The following is a 20,004-nucleotide window of genomic DNA, read 5'->3' as shown; positions in this document are numbered from 1 at the left end:
GAGGAAGATCTCCCCTATAACAGTAAAAAGGTATTATCCTCTCTTGCAAGCCTAACTCTCTAATGCACTCCTTTAATCTGGAATACTCCTCTCTCTCATCTAAATCTACCCAAATATTCTTAATTCTTCACTCACTCAATATAAGGACTGGTCCTAAGTCCTAGAAATAAAAAGCTTAATAAAGCATAGTACTTACTCTCAAGGAGCAAATAGTCCACTTCTAGGTTTCAAATTTTGTGTCAACTCCAATCAATTGTTAATGGCATCCTGGAACACTGTATTGAGGATTTTGAAATCATACTCAGGCTGAATAATAATGAGTGTCAAGGCTGATTAGCAATGTCTCCCACAGGTATAAAAGTTAGTGATGGAGATAGCCATATATTTGCTATTTCTGGCTCCAGCTTAATTTCTACCTTCTTAATAAAAGTTAATTTTAACTTTTAACTCCAGCTTAATTTCTACCTTCTTAATATAAGTTTTCCACTATCCCCAATCCCCAGTCCTCACTAACATCACTCATACCATTTAGCACTAGATTGTATTGTTTTACATTGTTAAGTATGCTGCACCTCACAGAATCACAGAAATAGATTCTACTGAAATAAGTGAAGGCTAGAAAGTTCCAATACTGGGAGTAAAGCTCCTCTTGGGTCCAGGCTGCAGGAAAGGCTGCAGGAAAAGCTGCTGTGAGCTTTAAATACCACAGCTGGATCCAACCCAGAGAGATGGCATCGCACCACATTGCCAGAGTATGACTCTGGAAGCTGGGAAAGGTTAGCCATTGCAAGCCACGTAATTTTGGCAAGTGCCACACCTTATGGTTTCACCGCATTTTGTTTTATCTCATTAATAATGGAAAATAAGTTTCTGTGTAAACTAAAATTGCATTCATTTTGGCTTCCTACCTCTTTCAAAATAGAGGTTAAGGATACAAATTACTTCTAGTTTACAAAAACTAAACATAATTAAATCATTAAGAATGAATTTTAAAAATCCAACTTAATAGACGTTAATATGCATAGACCAAATATTTATTGAGCTTCTACCATATATTTAATACTTTACCAAGCACGATATGAAGTTTATAAAGCCTCTGGGAGCCTATAATTTAGTTGAGCAAGGAAAGAAATGCATATGATCCAACTAACAAATAATGCCATCCTGGTTAATACCATGATATTACTACTAATAACTGAATTGATATTTAGAATTTAGCTGAAAGCCATGTTAATGCATAAGTCCCAAACCATTAAGGCTGTTAATACTTTTGCACTAATGGATCAATTTCAGGATCACTGCTATTTTTTTACACCACTGAGATGAACTATTCTTGAAGCTCTTCCTAGGTACAAAATATGTTCTAGAAATATGCATTTCAAATAAATTTACACCCAATAAATATTTTTAGCAATCATAATTCCTACAGATGTGGACTAAGAATTTATGATTAAGCTGCTATCCAGTACAAAGTAGAGGAGTCCTTTAAAATTGATATATTGTAATATATCTTTATCAACCAAGATGACACAATCCAAGTACATTCAATACATTTTCCTCTGGTATATTCAAATTGGATTTGCTGCTAAGATTTCCTTATCCCTAGTTTTTTCTTGTATAACACAGGAATTATACAGATAATTCAGGCAAATCCTTCCCACTCCTACATCACTCCAGCAACATTTTGAATTACCAAGATGAATCAGACAAAATCAATTTTTTGAGCATAATTATTCAGATAATTATTTCAACCCTCCATTTCACTTTGGCTATGGGGATATGGCCTTAAAAGACTTTCCATCCAGGAACAGCATTAATTTTTTTAAAAAAGGAAGGACCAAGGAAGTTACACTAAGGATCCCTAGTCAGCCCAGTGTATCTGAATGCCACATCAGGTCTTTAACTGACCAGGTAAATTAATACTTCAAAGTATAAAATTCATTAATAGCCAAGGATAAATTTGGGTATTGCTCATTTGGTTTAGCAGAGTATTCATATTTTAGAAGTATATTTTCCTGTTTTAGAAGTATTCATCTCAGGACTTAAAAAGTGAATTTCTTCAGTGTATTTATGATGATCTGATTTACATCTTTTATGAACTCTATCAGGTTAAAATGGAATGATACTCGGAACAGCTGTTTATTCTAAGACTGCTGCTCAAATTCCGTTTCCTACCTGAATTATCTCTATAGCTCAAGAGGAAGCTGGACTGGGCTTAACCCAAATAGACTATCCCTACTGTCCTAATTCCTCAAACGATTCCCAATTCTCCCCCTCACTGTTCACTGGAAACTGTGGCGAAAAAGACAGTACCATATAAAATTACTCTCTTAGGTACTCCTCAGCATCTCCACCATCAAGAGTCACCGAGCAATTGGTATATTTACATTCTAAGCCCAAGCTATGAATAGGATCACATCCCTCCCCAAACTTTGTCTTTTTCTTTAAACAAGGAAACCTTATGTTAATGGAGAGATTATTGAAAGAGTCTTCTTGTAAACCCATGAATGCCACTTCACAAACTGTACAGAAAGCAGAGCTCTATGAATGGTACAATGGAGTCAACTCATCTGTTTTAAAAGCTCAGCATCAGTCTTAAAGAGAACTTATATTGTTCCAATTTCTAGGTCTCTGTTAAAACATAATGAGCCCATGCTTATGTCACTGTGAGTCCATGGCACACACACACTGAGAGGCAAGTTTACTGTATAGAAGGCAATCATGTTGAAAACCAGGACTTAACCTTGACATTGGATTAAATAATTTTTTTTTCAAACTAGTCAATAGAATCATCTACTCATTCTGAATTGTTTTCTTCTCATTAACTTATCCAAAGCAAGTACCTTTAAAATAGAATACCTAAATAAATAGTAAGAACTCATGTAAAATACAATCATAGCAATTTAAATTTAGCAAAAAGACAAATGTAAATTAAAGAAGTGCTGAAGACTTAATATCCTACTAATTAAAAAAAAAAAGGGTGGGAGAGGTATGGGAGAGGCATATTTACTAGAAAACAAAAAGTTGAATGACTTATAGAAAAAAATGTTCTGTTCAACTAAGATACAGCAAACTATACTCAAAATTGACACTTTTAACAGTACTCTTGAGTTGCACAACCCCAGGTGCCACTATGTACAACTTTATGTAAATAGCACTCCCTGCAGTGGTGCTCAAGGAGGCCCATACACAGAACACAATGTGATTGGTGCCTCCTAGAGCTGCACGATTTTATATACATATATATAAATATATATGATACAGAAGGCACTCGAGAATCCTTAAGTGTCTCCACATTATTGTAAAACATTATCATTTTAGGTATGTAAAAAGTCTAGATATTGAATCACTGTGTTACGAATTCTAGAATCTACTAGATAATTTCTTACGCTAAAATGAGCTGATTATAAATTTGTATTTGAAATAAGCCCTTTACTAAATAGGTTAAATATACTGAAATTAGATCTTCTTTAGCATTTTAAATTATGTGACTGGAAATGCAAGTTTAACAGGAAAGCCATGCTTATGTATTTTCTAGAGGTGTCAGGAGTTAAATCTACTGCTTCACTGGAAGCAGTTTCTATTGTATGTGGGCTAAGTCTTCACTCTAAGTAAGCCAGTTACAGAGGTCCACAAAGTAATTCCAGTTTTAATAAAGGAAAGAAAACTAACTTGATTTTGCCAAAAGGGAGAAAGAGGAGATACAAGACACCTCTAGTATCACTTCTTAAAAAAAAAAAAAAGTGAAACTTGTTTTTACATTAATATGTGCAAGGACTTTTAAGATCTAGACTTTCCGGAAAAAGAGAATTGCTAGAAAGTTACTTGGAATCACCCACAGACAATAACTGTCAGTGGTTTCATTTCAGGCAATGGGCTTGTGCCAAAAGGGACTGACATCTTGATGAAAGGATCACCAAAAAGTTGTAAGAATTTTTTCATGAGTAAAAATCCTTCCCGGAGCAACAAATTGTGATTTTCCATTCTGCCACCATACATAAACGATAACTGCAAAAAAATTAACATGTAATAATAATTTCCATCTGCTTTTCTGCATTCAAATGGTTCCAACTTCCACTCTCAGCTTTGGCAGGCATGCTTACCTTCTACAAAGCTCATTCTACTTACTACTACAGAACCATGATATCTTACTCTTTGAGCTTGATCTATAGAGTTAGTTTTGGCAGGGTCAGTAGTCATATTTATGTTTAAACTGGTCACCTGACATATTGCAACATACATGAACCTTTGTGATCTATTTATGGTCACAGAAAGTAGGTAAGGTTCTAAGATAAAGAGCTTGGAGGCAAGGTGATGTGGCCAGTCACAGTAAAAAAAAATAAGTAAACACAAATACTTTACAGCAGTTGATTTTATTACCATCCTATTATTCTATGACAACAGCTAATTAAGAATTTAATATGAATTTAGGAACCATTTGCACAAAATCCATTGATTAGCTTAATTTTATGTTCACTTCTTTCATCTTTCTACCTCAAGTTCCTTAATTTGATCATTTTCCAACAAGGTCCATGTGGTGCTTTGATACCCACTTGTTGAAATGGCAAGTGAGGCATACACAAAAAATAAAACACTTGTTAATAAAAATCAAACTGAACTCATTTCACTGCCTGATTCACTTTCCTCCTTGGAAGCTTATACTTGGGTTGTTCTCAAAGAAAACATCAAAGATATCAGATTAAATTTTGATTCATTAAATTCCACCCTCATTTCAAAGAAAAAAAAAACTAAAACTAAATTTGGATATCACACATTCTAAGTGACAAAGAGGTGTTTTAAAGAGTATAAACATCTGCAGTAGGACACGCTGTACTTCACTAAAAAGTTTTATGACATTTCTATTATTTTTTTTTAGTTCATCTTATTTCCAAAGAGGAAATTTTTCATAGATGATTAATACACTTATTCAGCTGCTTTTAATGTGTATTCCTTCTGTTTCTTTAATCAGTAATCAAACATTAAACTGCATTCTCTGTGGATCATAAGCTTTGTCAGAAATAGTTATACTTTTATTTAGAGGTTAACATGCTTGACTTCTAAAATTGAGTGCATGTCTCTCATAAATGAAGTTATAAATCAAGAAAAATAACAGTAATTGTATTTAAATAGATGGGGTACATAAATATAAAAATTCATCCTTTTCATCTATATTGCTTTAAAGGATAGCATATGCAGTAGCTGTTGATCAGGGAGACAGACTCCTCAGTTTTGGATAAGTTCGAACTAGCTCTAAGACCCAAGGCTTTGTTTGAGCCCTACTGCTGTCACCACCTCCTTGCGTGTCACAACACATCACTCTTCTTAAAGAACCGAATAGTTTCTGTTGTTCAAATTAAATAAATCCTCACTTCTGAAAGGGGAATTTTAGTTTTCTATTCAAAATAACTGCAAGTCAAAAGAACTAATTTGCCACATCCAATTCACATAAATTGCTGTACTGCAACGCTCCCAGGAGCTGGAGATAGAACCTTTTAAAGGTCAGATGGGGTGTAGAACAATGAAGGGTTGAGGCGGATGAAGATGGGTGGTTGATATTTATATGTAATAGATTGGTAAGAAGTATTGAGAATCTCCTCTGATGACCAAGTCTTACCATTTTGAGAATCTTAGTCTTGGGCTTCTATTCTCCCTCTCTTCAGTCCAGGGAGACCAACCTGCAAAATATGTTTAAATACAGTAGACACATCGCCTCACCACAGGTCAGCAAACCAAAAACGCCTCTTTAGAGGCTACAGACGAATAACCATTTTCTGTGGTTAACATAAGTTATATGCAAATTATTGTTAACTACTGGGATTTCTAAAAGAGCTTTCCAAGTGGCCTATAGGCTTAACTAGGGGACAAAGGAATCCCTGGTACTTGGCTTTGCAGAGTCCTGGGCTATTCTTAGTGTTTAGTTCATCTTTAAATTGCATGAGTTCAAAAGGTTTAGCAACTTAAAAGTAGAACCAAGTGATAAAAATAGATTGTTTTCTGGCTGCTCTTTGTTCCCAGACATACTACTGGCAGTATATTTGCAATCAAGACGACAGAATAGGAATCAGCCTTCCACCGTGTAGTGTAATGCCTCAGAGTGGATATTTTTGGAAATGGCACTGCATTACATAACCTTCCGTGTTTAAAAAAAAAAAAAAAAAAAACCCTACACGGCGGGGGGGTGGGGGGGAGTCAGGAATATACACCATTTGTCCTTCTCCCTAAACCAAATAAACATTAATGCACATACTGCTGCAGTGATTTACCCTCAACATTTATGTTATCAGAAGGCAGCTCTTTTGTTAACAGTTATGACAAAAATTAAGATGAATGGAGAAACTAAAAGTTCTCACAAAGGGTATCATTCGCTCTTAAGAGTTTTCCTATAAGGTTATTATAGATACACATAAATGCAAATCAGATTATTACCATCACCAAGAAGAAAACAGTCATTTATTTTTAAGGCCCTCCCCCCCAAAGTTCAACTGCTTTATAAGAAAATGCAGAAAAAAGTGCTGCAAGATCGAATGCCTAAGACGACCCTCGGAAGCAGCAGCATTGAAAGAGTAATCAAGTGTAAGGACGGAGGGGCACAAATTCATTTTATAAAAGGGTTGGAAAAGCTTGCATGCACCAAAGTGCATTTAATGCAAAGAAACACAACAGTTTCTAACAATGCTTTATGAGCAAGAAGAACAAAATTAACCATACCAACAAGCACAAAACCCCACCCCTTCCCAAAAGAATTCATTTCTCCCTCTAAACTTGTGCATTTTAGGAAAAAAACCCAAGTCAAATTCCAGCCTGAATGCAGCACGACCAAAATGCCAGAATTTCTCCAAGGTACACGCTTCAGGTCTTTAAAATTTAGAGGGAAGAAGCATGAACTCTGCAGGGTTGAAGGGTCCAGCTAAGAGCAACGGCAAGGAATCGACACAAAAGAGAAAGCAGCGCTCCCAGCCGGGGATAGGAATGGCATATACTTACAGACAAAAGCCCCGCTCCCTGTTCACTCTCTCCTCTCTACACCTGAAACACAAATGTGGTTGAAAAAGGGCAACATGCTAGAAAGACAGCTTGGGGGGGAGGGGGGATTGGGGGAGGGAGGGGGGAGGGGAAAGGGGTGGAGGAAGAGGAGGGAGGAGGGGGAAGGGAAACAAAACCCAAACCGGCTTCACTTCCAAGAAGTGCAGCCTTGGAAAAAGGAGGAGGAGATGATCTCCCTGCCTCGCGCTCTCTCTCCAAGAGTGTGTGTGTCTCTCTCTTTCTCTAACAGTCTCTCTCTCTCCCTTTCCCTCTCTCTCCCGCTAGTGTGCTAGTGAACAATGAGCTAATTCTGATGGAGCTGGCGCGGAGCCAGCGCCCCAGCCTTGCTGCCACTGTGCAGCCGCCTAGGAGCCAGACTGCTTACTCGGCAGGAATCGGCTGCTCGGGGCCCCGTCGGCGAGCGGCCAACAGGCGCGCGCGCCCCGACACCCTGCACCCGCGCCCCAGGCGCCCCGCTCGCCGCGCTGCCCCCACTGCGCTGCGCGGCGCCCCGGAGAGACAAAGCGGACCCGCAGCTCTGCGCTCCGGCCCCGCCCAGGGAGCAGGGCGCGCGCAAACCCCCGGCCTGCCTCCCCACCCCCGGCCAGCCTCTCCGCCTCGACGTGCGGTTGCTTTTCAGACAAATAAGGAGGCGGAGGAGGCGGTTTGGGGGCGCGCCAGGCGTGAAGGCGGCCAGGGTGCTGCACAGTCCGGCGGCCCGCCAGGGCCGTGGGGAGAGGCGGCGCGGCCCGTACTGTAATAATAAACCTGCAGCAGAGGGCATCTGAGGAAAAGAGGACGGCGACGGGCGGCAGCCGCCTTCCTTTTATGTGCCTGTCCTGAGCGAAGCAGAAAATGGTGCCCGCGGCGGCGCGGAGCCGCACGCAGACACACAAAGAGCCCGCGCAGCATGCATTTGCACACGGCCCAGGTCGGACCCTGCCCCTGGGCAGGGTACGCGCGCCCCACTCCCTTCCGCGGGGAAGCCCGGGGCGGGGAGCGCCCCCGAAGGCCAGGCCCAGAGGTCCTGTGGCTGCGCGTGCACACACACACGTGCACACAGTCACACGCGCACAGCCAGCCAGAGCTGCGGCCTGGCATGATCGGCCCAAGACATACTCCCCTGTGGCTTCCTTCTCCTTCCCTACATGCTCCCCCACCGCCTGCCCCTCTGAAATTGTGTTTTTTAAAATCGAGGATTGCTTTGAAAACTAAAGTGCTTTGCCATTTCTGATTTTTGTAAACTCGTCTTTCTTATTTAAAATCTATATTTTCATAGTAATGTAATAGCTCAAATTTTGCAACAAACTCAAATAAACTGGTTCTGTTGCCAACAAAGCAGGATATCATTTTATGGTAACTGTCAGATGTTAAAGGAGAAGATTATTTCCTAATTAAATTGCCTTGCCAAGAAAGAGATATAAAGGATCATACTGTCTTCTAAATTTGCTATCCACTTTTCCCCCAATCACTGAAGCAATGTTTTCCATTGTAACAAAGAAAATAAGGCAAATTTACGAAACTTAATTTTTAAATATGTGTTTACAGAATTTCTTGATGTTTTGGATTTAACATACTGGGTAGCGAAATAGCAAACCTTAAAAAGCAATACTTTACACTAACAATTCTAAAAGAATGCATTGAATTCTCTATGCTTGTTGCTGGGACTATAGGTCGCCTTAAAAACTACAAAGCCATTGCTACAACAAATGCCTATTAGACTGCACTGGGTGTGAGGTTTAAGAAGCATACTGAAAGCTTCTCTGAATTAATCTAAAACTTCACAGTCATTTTCCTGCAAAAATAAGATTATTTGGCAGCCACAGGTAGGAACAAAGGGAAGAAATATAAAATTCAACAAATTCCCTTGACCCCTTCAGGTCAGTTCACCAGCCAGGGAAGTACCGGAAGGAAGGTGTAAGGCATAGGCTGGGTGGTGGGAGAGGGGAGAGGCCTGGGGGCTGCTCTGCAAGTCTGGAATCCCAACACACTGCTCAAGGGCACCTCAACATTGAGATCTTTGGCATTCACCTCAGGGTCAGGCCGGAAAAGAACCCCAAGGGCACATCATCAAATCAAAGACTACCAAAAATCTATCCCAGTAATATTTATTCAAAAGCTGCATCTAGGAGGAAACATACATACACATGCATACATATACAGGGACTTTAATGTTTATGTAAAACTTCCCTAAGATGTTCTTTCAAAACACAGAGAAATGTTAATTTTTCTCTTTCTTTCTTTCCTTTCTGTTTGTTTGTTTGTTTGTTTTTTAAGAAATGGAGTCTCACCAAGTTACCATGTTGCCTATGTTGCCTGGTCTCAAACTCCTAGAATCAGGCAATCCTCACTACGGCCTTCCAAAGTGCTAGGATTACAGGCACAAGTCACCTCTCTTGGCCAGTTTTTCTTCGTTGTAACCATAGACATTCAGTGACAGATTTTTAAGTATCACTGTGTCAGGCGTGGTGGCTCACGCCTGTAATCCCAACACTTTGGGAGGCCGAGGCGGGTGGATCACGAGGTCAGGAGATCGAGACCATCCTGGCTAACACGGTGAAACCCCGTCTCTACTAAAAATACAAAAAATTAGCCGGGTGTAGTGGTGGGCACCTGTAGTCCCAGCTACTCGGGAGGCTGAGGCAGGAGAATGGCGTGGACCCGGGAGGCAAAGCTTGCAGTGAGCTGAGATCGTGCCACTGCACCCCAGAGCAAGACTCCGTCTCAAAAACAAACAAACAAAACAAAACAAACAAAAAAGAACACTGGGTCAGATTCATAGCTTCTTTATCTGTTGTGTTCCAGAAAATGGTTATCATCCAACTATCCAAGAAACATTCTTGAGTCTCCTCTAGGTGTAGGGGGCTGTGCTAATCACTTAAGAATATATAAGAAACTCATGCCATGTCACCTCACCCAAACTGTAGCTATAGCTGTCTCACAGTCCTAGCTGCCATGTTCTGCCCCCTTCCATCTATCCTGTAGGTGGTACGGTAGACCCACTCTTCTAAAATTTCTTTTTAATCATGGTATCCCCTGCTCCATTACAGGATAAAGGCCATATTTTGCCATAATGTGACTACGGTCTGACTTTCTAACCTTATCATCTATCTCTCAATCATAGAATATCAGTCCTTCACTTCACTGTGATTGATCATTTAGGGCACATAATTATGCCTAAGCCATTACCAGTCAGGAAGCAAAGTCACACAAAGACTGACTTCAGCTAAGATGTCTCAACCCTTCAGTTATATTGACATTAGGGGCCAGATAGTTCTCTAACAGGGTGAGGATGGAGGGTGAGGCTGTCCTGTGCATAGTACGATGTTTAACAACATCTCTGGCCTCTACCCATCAGATGCCTGTAGGAAACACCAGTTGTCACAACCAGATATGTATCCAGACCCTGTCAAATGTTCTAAGGGGTAAGGGAGACTCATCCTTGATTGAGAACCACTGGCTCTAACAATCAGATCCATTTCCTGAGGTGGAAAGAGGTAGCCTCCCTTGAGTTATGTGTGCTTCCTTCGAAGAGGGACAGAGACCTGACCCAAATCAGGATTTTCGTAGGGAGGAGGAAGGGGAAGTAGGCAATGTCCTTATCTTTATGGAATTTGTCGTCTGGGGTGAAGGGGTAGAGAGACAGCCAAAGCCAAAGTTAAGGTGCAGTATCATAAGGATGATTGTAGAGTTCTGCACAGGGTTCGCTGTGGTTGCAAGATTTCCTTTCTAAATCATACCAGTAGTTCGAAGAAAGTTTCCTAAGGGAGGTGAGGCCTAAACTGAATTTGTGAAGAATGAGAAAGAGTCAGCAAGTTGAAGGAGAAAAGGGGCCTTCTGAGCAGAGGCAGAGGCAGATCATGAGCTAGGAAATTTGACTGATGACTGATGACATCCAGATGGTATAAGAAAATAAAAACCCTGGGTCAGAACCTGATTCTTGGGTTCTGTCCCTGGCAAGTATGTCAAAGCATAGTCCCTCAGAGGATTTGCTCAGTAGAAGAGGATGTACTTTAGACATAGGATTTTTCTTCTCCCTCAGCTATTTCATTCTCAAGTATTTCCCGAATATAGCTAAATGTATCTCAAATCTATATATTCCTGCAACTTCATCAATTTTTGGTCAGTGTCGTTGCTTGGTGTAAGCAGTTCCATGAGTTTGAATTCCAGGTAAAAGGTTAGTAGAAAAGTGGTTAGAGCCAGCTCTATGTGGCCTTGGATAAGTCATTTAACCTTTTAGTCTGTTTCTTCATCTTTCAATAGGAGTTTATACCATAGTGCCAAATTGTTGTGTTATGTGAAACTGTGTACAGTGTTTAGCATATAAGTTGACACTACATATACAGTAGCAATAGGTATTATAGACTGCTTTATAGAACAAAACTTATATGATGTTTCCTGACGGACCCTGCCTCTCCTTCTGGCCTCACCTCTTGTCCTCTCTGGTCAGACTGAATGAGGGCACTTCTGCAGTGAGTTACACTGTTGCACAACCCTTGAGCCTTTCCACATGCTATTCCTCCTGCTGGAAGGTCCCTTTCCCACTTCTTCAATTTACTAACTCCTGCTCCTTCTTCTCAAATTCAGTTTAGGCATCACCATCCTTTTAAGAAACTTTCTTTGAACTATTAATCTCATTTAGAAAGGAGTCTTTGTGGTCACAGTGCACCATGTACAGAACTCTACACTTGTCCTTATCACCCTACACCTGAACTTGGACTTTATTTTTCTGTCTTCACCATTAGACTATAAATTCCATGAAGGAACAGATTGCAGTATACATTGTTCATCGCATATGTAACATCCATTATCCCTTTCCTTCTCCTTAACGAAATCTTGATTTTTGTCCTCATCTCCATCCATCCCTATACAGCCTGCTAGATCCAGGGATGGTGACCCCGAGGAGTAGATTCTAATTATCTTAGCGAATCAGTGTATTGAATTACTTAGATCTGATAATGGGCTAATAAGCAGGTGACCTAAGTTCAACCAATCAGACTGAAGGGAAAGATTTATACTTCATGCTTAAGAAATTTGAATGCTATTATTAAAGTAATACAAAACTGTTGAAGAAATGTAATCTGAAAGTGATATGACAAGATTTTTTTTTTTCCAGGGAAGGTTATTCTGAGAGTAATTTGGAGGATGGATTTGAGCATGGAGAAGGGGCAGAATTGAGGAAATTAATTCAATTTAGGAGAATATTAGAGCAATTCAAGTGAGTAATTATGAATGGCCCAAATTAAGATAGAGGCCATGGGAAAGGAAAAGAGGGAAGGAGTCAAGTTGCATTATGGAGGTAGAATTGCAGGACTCATTATGGGTTCACAAAGCATGGCAGATTAGCTCGAGAAAAGAATCTAAGATGATTCTAGATTCTGGCTTTGTGACTGCTTGGATGATGATGGGATTTCCTAAAACAGAAAATACAGGAAGAAAAGTGCCTATGGGAGGATCAGTGGGTGACACTGAGTTCAATTTATACCTGTTGAGTATATAACCCACATATTCAATGATGTTCCAGTAGCTATCTTTGAGTAATTCTCTTAACACCAGCTCCCATTTCATCATGCTTTCTTCCTGTTATGGGCTGAATTGTGTACCCTCCTCCCACACACCACCCCCAAAATGTACATGCTGAAATCTGAACTCTCAGTACCTCCGACTGTGACTGCATTTGGAGATAGGGTCTTTAAAGAGATAATTAAGGTAAAATGAGGTCATATGGTCAGGCTCTAATCTGAAGTGACTAGTGTCTTTCTAAGAAGAGATTAGGACACAGACACATACAGAGGGAAGACCACATGAAGACATGGGAAGAAAGACATCTAACACCAAGGAAACCAACCCCAGCGACACCTTAGATCTCAGACTTCTAGTCTCTAGAACTGTAAAGAAATAAATGCCTGTTGTTTAAGTCCCCCGGTCTGTGGTACTTTCTTATGGCAACCCTGGGAAACTAATAGACCCCCCTTGCAGCAAACATGTGGAAGAGTAAAGGATTTGTACTATTTGCATTTGTCATAAGGTTTCGGATATGACTTCATTTTACCTTAATTCTCTCTTTAAAGACCCTATCTCCAAATGCAGTCACAGTCGGAGGTACTGAGAGTTCAGATTTCAGCATGTACATTTTGGGGGTGGTGTGTGGGAGGAGGGTACACAATTCAGCCCATAACAGGAAGAAAGCATGATGAAATGGGAGCTGGTGATAAGAGAGTTACTCAAAGATAGCTACTGGAACATCACTGAATATGTGGGTTATATACTCAACAAGTATAAATTGAACTCAGTGTCACCCACTGATCCTCCCATAGGCACTTTTCCTGTATTTTCTGTTTTCTACAAAACAAAGTCTGAGGAAGAGCCTGAAGCTAAGGAAGTTATATGTCCAGGGCTTTACCCAAACCCAGAAGGTCGCTTACATATGTGTATAAAAGTTGAAGTCAGGAGGGCTCAATTCAAATTCACGGCTCGTTTTTCTCAGAACAGCATTCCAAAACACATAAGGGAAAGGAAACCGATTTACAATTGACCCTGTCCACTTTCAAGTTTCCAGCTGTATTTACACAGCTGCTGAAGGCAGCACAGATGAGAGATTCTCCCCTTCACCACTGAGAAACCCACACCAAGAGTATGTTCAGCGCCTTCGTATTAGAGAATTCAGTAAGTCTCAGGGAGGAACACAAAATATCAAGCACTCAGCCATCGACGTCGGGGATGCTGACAATGAGAGGAGGAAAAAAAGATGTAAGCTTAGCAAACTGAAATATGAATGTAAAAGCAAATACAGGAGGACTTACAACCTACATAACTCTAAAATATGATGAACAGTGCATTTAAAAGATAAAGGACAAATGTAAGAGGTGAGGAACGTTTGAAAATTATAGTGCTCTCAATCTTGTATTTTACTCAACATCTGGAAATAATTGTAAATCCCTGGAAAAGTAAAGTTTGTCCTCCTGGAGGTGAAGAACAAGGAGGTTGTTGCAGAAACAAAGAGATAAATGAAAGGAATGTCTCAAAGGAAGATTTATCCAGATTATCCTACCACGCAAAACAGACCATATGAAACATATTTTAAAATTATCCTTCTGCTTGCCTTAAAACTGATCTGCATCGCGGTACAAAACTGTAAAAATAATACTGGTAGTTAATGCTGTTCTAAAACAAGAAAAAGAATTATTTAAAAAACACAGTACGTCTGTGCGTGTATGTGTGTGTTTGTGTGAGTGTGTGTGCACACGCACATGCTTATTTGTGTTTACGAATTTGCTTTAACAAAGTAGAATGTTTGTTCCCCCCGGAAGAATTTTGAATTTTACAATTACAAATGGGTATTTTCTGTAACACTGAGGAAATGCAGAAACATGCTCTAAGAAGCTGATAACATATATACTGTTTGGTTATAGACAAGGTAGTGCTTGTCTTACCAACCCAGAGGTGGATTAACAAAAAATACTTCTAGATTTACATATCCCCTGATATGATGCCATGGTTAAAACAAATTCCATACATACTAAATATAATTTTGAAGTTAACTCAAGTATCTTGACAGCTAAGTAAAATACTATCCTGTTCCATTGACCTTAGCCTCAGATCTTAGGATTCAATAGGGCCTGCAGCATCCAGGGTTATGGTTTCAGGCACTCCATTTAGGCACCTTCTTCAGCTGACCACTAGTTGTGACGTTGCTTCAGTTCAGAGGCAGAGATGGAAGGAGGAGGTTGGCCCAAAAAGAAAGGGCTGATTGAAGGCTGTATTAGTCTGTTTTCATGCTGCTGATAAAGACATATCTGAGACTGGGCAATTTACAAAAGAAAGAGAGGTTTAATGGACTTACAGTTCCATGTGGCTGGGGAGGCCTCACAATCATGGCAGAAGGCAAGGAGGAGCAAGTCGCATCTTACATGGATGGCAGCAGGCAAAGAGAGAGCTTGTGCGTGGAAACTCCACTTTATAAAACCATCAGATCTTGTGAGACTTATTCACTATCACGAGAACAGCACGGGAAAGACTTGCCCCCATGATTCAATTACCTCCCACCAAGTCCCTCCCACAACATGTGGGAATTCAAGATGAGATTTGGATGGGGACACAACCAAACTATATCAAAGGCAAAAAATATTTCCCTTTAGAATGAGGCTCTTAAAAAAATAATAATGAGGTTTTTCTTTTCAAATGTTAAGGTAACATTTTCATTCTTGTAATGATACCCCAGAAGGTAAACCCCTGCCAGAAACTTCAGACATTAGATGGTATGGTCCCCTGGAATTCATAGAAGTACACACACAAGGAATTATGAAGGTGTTTGCTTTTAATAATAATTTCATATGTTTGTTGCACTTTCTAACTTATAAAAATATTTCAATATGTATCTCACAAGCTATGAGAACCTGATTTTATTATTCCTATTTCACAGATGAGGAAGCAGAGGTAGAAAAAAATGAAGGGATTTACATAGGATCACAGCTCTAGTTAATAACACTGATTGGACTGTCTAAATCAGCAGTCTTCAACCTTTTTGGCACCAGGGACTGGTTTCCTGGAAGACAATTTTTCCATGGAAGGTTGGGGGTATGGTTTTGGGAGAAAACCATTCCACCCCAGATCACCAGGCATTTGGTTCTCATAAGAAATGCACAAGCTAGATTCCTCATTTGTGCAGTTCACAGTAGGGTTTGCACTCCTATGAGAACCTAATGCCACCACTAATCTGACAGGAGGCAGAGCTTAGGCAGTAACGCTTGCTCACCCACTACTTACTTCCCACTGTATGGCCTGATTCCTAATAAGCCATAGACCAGTACCAGTCTGCACCTTTGGGTTGGAGACCCCAGGTCTAAATCATGACTAGACTGCATAAGCCCTCATTTCTCATAAAGTTGCATTTAAAGCAGTCATCCTCCATGTACAGGCACTGTTAGCTCAAGAACTATATCGCTCGTGTGTCAGTTCTGTGACATAGGTATCGTTAGTATCCTTACTTCACAAATGAGAAACTGAGGTGGAGAAAGGTTAAGCCAACCCATTACTTAACATAGTGTAAGCAGTGGAGCTGGGATGTGAACCCAGCTCCACTGGAGAAGTTTGGCTCCAGAATTCTATTAACCGTCATGCTCACCTTCATTGCTGTGCCTAGAAGCCTAGAAATTTGCAGATCCAATGGACATGATTAGGGCTTCATCCTTGATATCTCTTTATTTCTTGGCTTCACTTGGTTCCCTTGGTTTCTTCTTTGACCTCTCCTTCTTGATTTTTTTTGCTGACTCATCTTCATTTTACTATCCATTAAATTCTAGCATTTTCCAGGTATGAAATGGTTCTTCAGGCAGAACAATTTGTAAAAATGGCACCTACACTTCCTAAATCAGCTTGTGATTTTTTTTAGGTGATTAATTTATTTCACAACTGGTTTTGAACCACACCATATGCCATTTACTCCACCACATACTGATAATGAAATATTGTTAGAAAACAGAACTAAAAAACTGAGGTTCCTTCTCCCCACTTCACACATATATAATTATTTACATATTATTACAGTTCCTTTTAAAAGTGCACTTCATAACTTCAAGTTCATCTTGATTTCAGGGTTGTATATAGCCTTTTCATTCTAAATTACACAACTTGCTGGAGTCAAAATGTGTCCTAGTCATTTTTTTTAAAACATTGTAAAGTTTTACTTTGGTTGATCCTCAAAGGTATCATAATAAAACAGTAAGAATTTGACTCTGTGATTGGGAAGACCTAAGAGAATTCTGAGACTGTTCATATTAAAAGTTGAAATCAGGACAGTTCCAAGAAAAATTGTCAAGTTTCCATTTGCATGGATTTGCCTCATTTTGCACCAAAATGTCAGTGTCTTAAAACTTCCAGCTATAATCCCTTAACTGTGCCCTGAAGAGTTGAAAGGGTAATGAAAGGCCTCTGCTATTCATTAGAGAGACAAATCTTATGGTTAGAGAACCAAGAACACAAGCGTGAAGGGAAGGGCAATGTTACTCCCTCTTATCCACCTTCGGCTGCTTCCCACATTCCGAGTCTACTTCAGGTAGATATCCAAAAATCTCTCTTCCTGAGTCCCCTGCTCCCTTTGTCAAATAGGCCATCCTAACCCTCTGTCTCTTCCCTCTTTCTCCTGCCATCCCCTAGAGTTCTGTTTCCTCCCCATAACCTCAGGTTCAAATAGTCAGTTCACTGATTTCTCCTCCATGGAACTGGGTTTCCTTCTGGTTCTGGTGAGGGAGAAGGGCCAAAGTCCCAAGAAAGGGTGGGTGAGTGAATTTTCCTCAGAAGGGCTTGGCAAGGAAAGCATTTTTTCTTGGTCATAAATCATATGGGTGGTAATTCTTCATTGGTTGTTAAGTTCTGAAACTTCTTCATTCCTTTTGTCAACAAATTTACTTTGTACAGTTATACAGTTTTAAATGTCCTGAATTCTTTTTGTCTACTTTTCATAAACTGCAATTTACTTTAACACTCCTCCCACCCTAAGAATTTGAATGCACACGTGAAGAAAGCCTCAACTGGTAACACATAAACACATCTTCAGGAATCTAAGCAGTCAGAAATTTTGATTTCAACTTGAGTTAGGCTGATCTGAGGTTAGACAGAATATGAAGGAAGATTTTTATGAAAGAAATTAGCGAGATAAACTGGATTTAAGCTTTTAAAAGTTTACTTTCATGTTTTAAAGTCTGAGCACACTTTCAGTGATTTTCACAAAACGTACCATAAATTACCCCTCCCCACCAAAAAAAAAATCTTATTTTTAGTTTCTGAAGAATCTATGCACAGATGTAGTTCACTGGCAGCTCTCCCAAGTTGCTTAACAGCAGCAGAAATCTCTCTAACACAGACATCTTTCCCTTTGTCTAAGTGTCCACAGCACATTTCTACCTGAAGGACCCACAGGTATCATAAACTCAGCGAATCCAAAACTGGTTACCATCTCCCTTGGATAGCTGGGACTATTTTCTGTTCTCTATGCAAATGGTCTCACACCCATGTACTCCATCAAGGTGAAAACCTTCAACTCCCTCTTCCACTTGTCCCCAATTTGTGCTAATGCTGTGTGTTTTTTAAAAAAAACTATGGCTGCTTTTTGGTTGTTTGTTTTTTGTTTTGAGACACAGTCTTGCTCTGTAGCCCAGGCAAGAGTGCAGTGGCACAATCACAGCTCACTGCAGACTCTACCTGCCAGTCTCAAGTGATCCTCCCACCTCAGCCTCCTGAGTAGATGGAACCGCAGGCTTGTGCCACCCTGCCTGGCTTATATTTTAATTTTTTTTAAAGATGGGTCTCCCTGTTTTCCTTGGGCTGGTCTCAACTCCTGGGCTAAAGTGATCCTCCTGCCTCGGCCTCCTAAAGTGCTGGGATTATAAGTGTGGTCCATGGTGCCTAGCCTGTGGTACATGTTTAAGATGAAATATAATGTACCTATTTAAAATTCTAGTTAGAACTATATCTATTGTCTTGAAGGATGTCCACAAGGATGTCCTTTTGTCAAGAGGGAAAAGAAATCTATAGGATAATATGCATATTACAAATCAGACTTTGTAAGATGGCATTAACAACAGTCTAAAGCAAAGAAACCAAAAGAAGCTGCCCCTCTCTGTATGTCTGTGAGGTGGAACTGGTGAGAGAGTAGAGAACCAGGTGGAATGGCATACCAGGGGGTCAACAGTGGTAGCCTCAAGAAAATAGGAGCAGAAGGAGATTATAGATTTTACTTTGTGCCTTTTTGGTTTGTTTGATTTGTTTTGGAAGCACAACTTGCTTTTGTTGTTTGGCTTTTGTTGTTTGCTCTTACTATAATTTCAATTTTTATTTAGATTCAGGGGATACATGTGCAGGTTTGGTTATATTGCATGGTATTGAGGTTTGAGATATGAATGATCCCGCCACCCAGGTAATGAGCACAGTACCTTAAAGTTAGTTTTTCAACCCTTTCTCCCCTCTCTCTGCCCCCTCTAGTAGTCCCTAGTGTCTATTTTTGCCATCTTTATGTCCATGAGTACTGAATGTTTAGTTTCCACCTATAACTGAGAAGGTGTGGTATTTGAATCTCTGTTACTGCATTAATTTGCTTAGGATAATGGCCTCCAGCTGCATCTAGGTTGCTGCAAAGAACATGATTTCATTTTTTATGGCTGTGTAGTATTCTGTGGTTTATATGTACCATGTTTTCTTTATTCAGTCTACCGTTGATGAGCGTGTAGGTTGAGTTGCATGTCTTTCTACTGTGAATGGCGCTGCAATTAACATACAAGTATATGTATCTGTCTTGTAAAACCATTTGTTTCCTTTCAGATATATACCCAATAACGAGATTGCTGGGTTGAATGGTAGTTCTGTTTTAAGTTCTTCGAGAAATCTCCAAACTGCTTTCCACAGTGGCTACACTAATTTGTTTTCCCATCAACAGTGTAAAAGCATTCCCTTTTCTCCGCAGCCTTGCCAACATCTCTTGTTTTTTGACTTTTAATAACAGGCATTTTGACTGGTGTGAGATGACATCTCACTGTGGTTTTGATTGGCATTTCTTTGATATTAATCCTATATCTTAAATGGGATCCATCAAGCATTGGTGTAAGAATTACCGTGAAGCTTCCCCGGTGGCCATGGTTACTCCCCACGGCACTGTTCCTTCATCTTCAATAAATATTTATTGAGCATCTGCTTGCTATTTGCAAGGCAAAATGCTAGGCACCAGTGTTAGAGCAGTGGACAAGATAGACCCCCGCACTGTCCTAATGGAACCTAATTCTATAATTACAATCACAAATCCAAGGCACAAGAAAGAAATTAGTAAGCAAGGCATTTTCAGATAAAGGAAATTAACGACAACAACAACAACAACAAAATGACTTGGCAAAGAATGCCTGGGGGTACGGTGAGGAAAGGGGTATTTAGACAAGATCTCTTTGAGGCAGCACTTGAGCTAGGACCTGAATAAGAAGCCAAAGTTGAAAGATA

The 20,004-nt window shown here is 40.0% G+C and overlaps 1 protein-coding gene across 11 annotated transcripts in view; it reads right to left on the bottom strand.

Moving 5' to 3' along the window:
• The window catches only part of NRE (neuronal regeneration related protein), a 237,709-nt gene that overhangs the window by 21,121 nt on the left and 196,584 nt on the right, over positions 1-20,004 (bottom strand). The window contains exons 1-3 of one of the 11 annotated variants that reach the window (XM_011723492.2): positions 7,792-8,065; positions 6,985-7,026; positions 5,615-5,675 (exon numbers count right to left, since the gene is read on the bottom strand). The exons of 1 other annotated variant lie outside the window; for it this stretch is intronic. In XM_011723492.2, coding sequence (XP_011721794.1) covers positions 5,615-5,617 — 3 coding nt within the window. In that variant the 5' untranslated portion in view covers positions 5,618-5,675; positions 6,985-7,026; positions 7,792-8,065. 9 more of the 11 variants (XM_011723494.3, XM_011723491.2, XM_011723493.2 and 6 more) reach the window with 9 other exon arrangements.

This window comes from Macaca nemestrina, chromosome 6 (genome assembly GCF_043159975.1).
Source record: "Macaca nemestrina isolate mMacNem1 chromosome 6, mMacNem.hap1, whole genome shotgun sequence".
NCBI lineage: Eukaryota > Metazoa > Chordata > Mammalia > Primates > Cercopithecidae > Macaca > Macaca nemestrina.
This window is presented reverse-complemented; position numbering and strand designations above follow the sequence as displayed.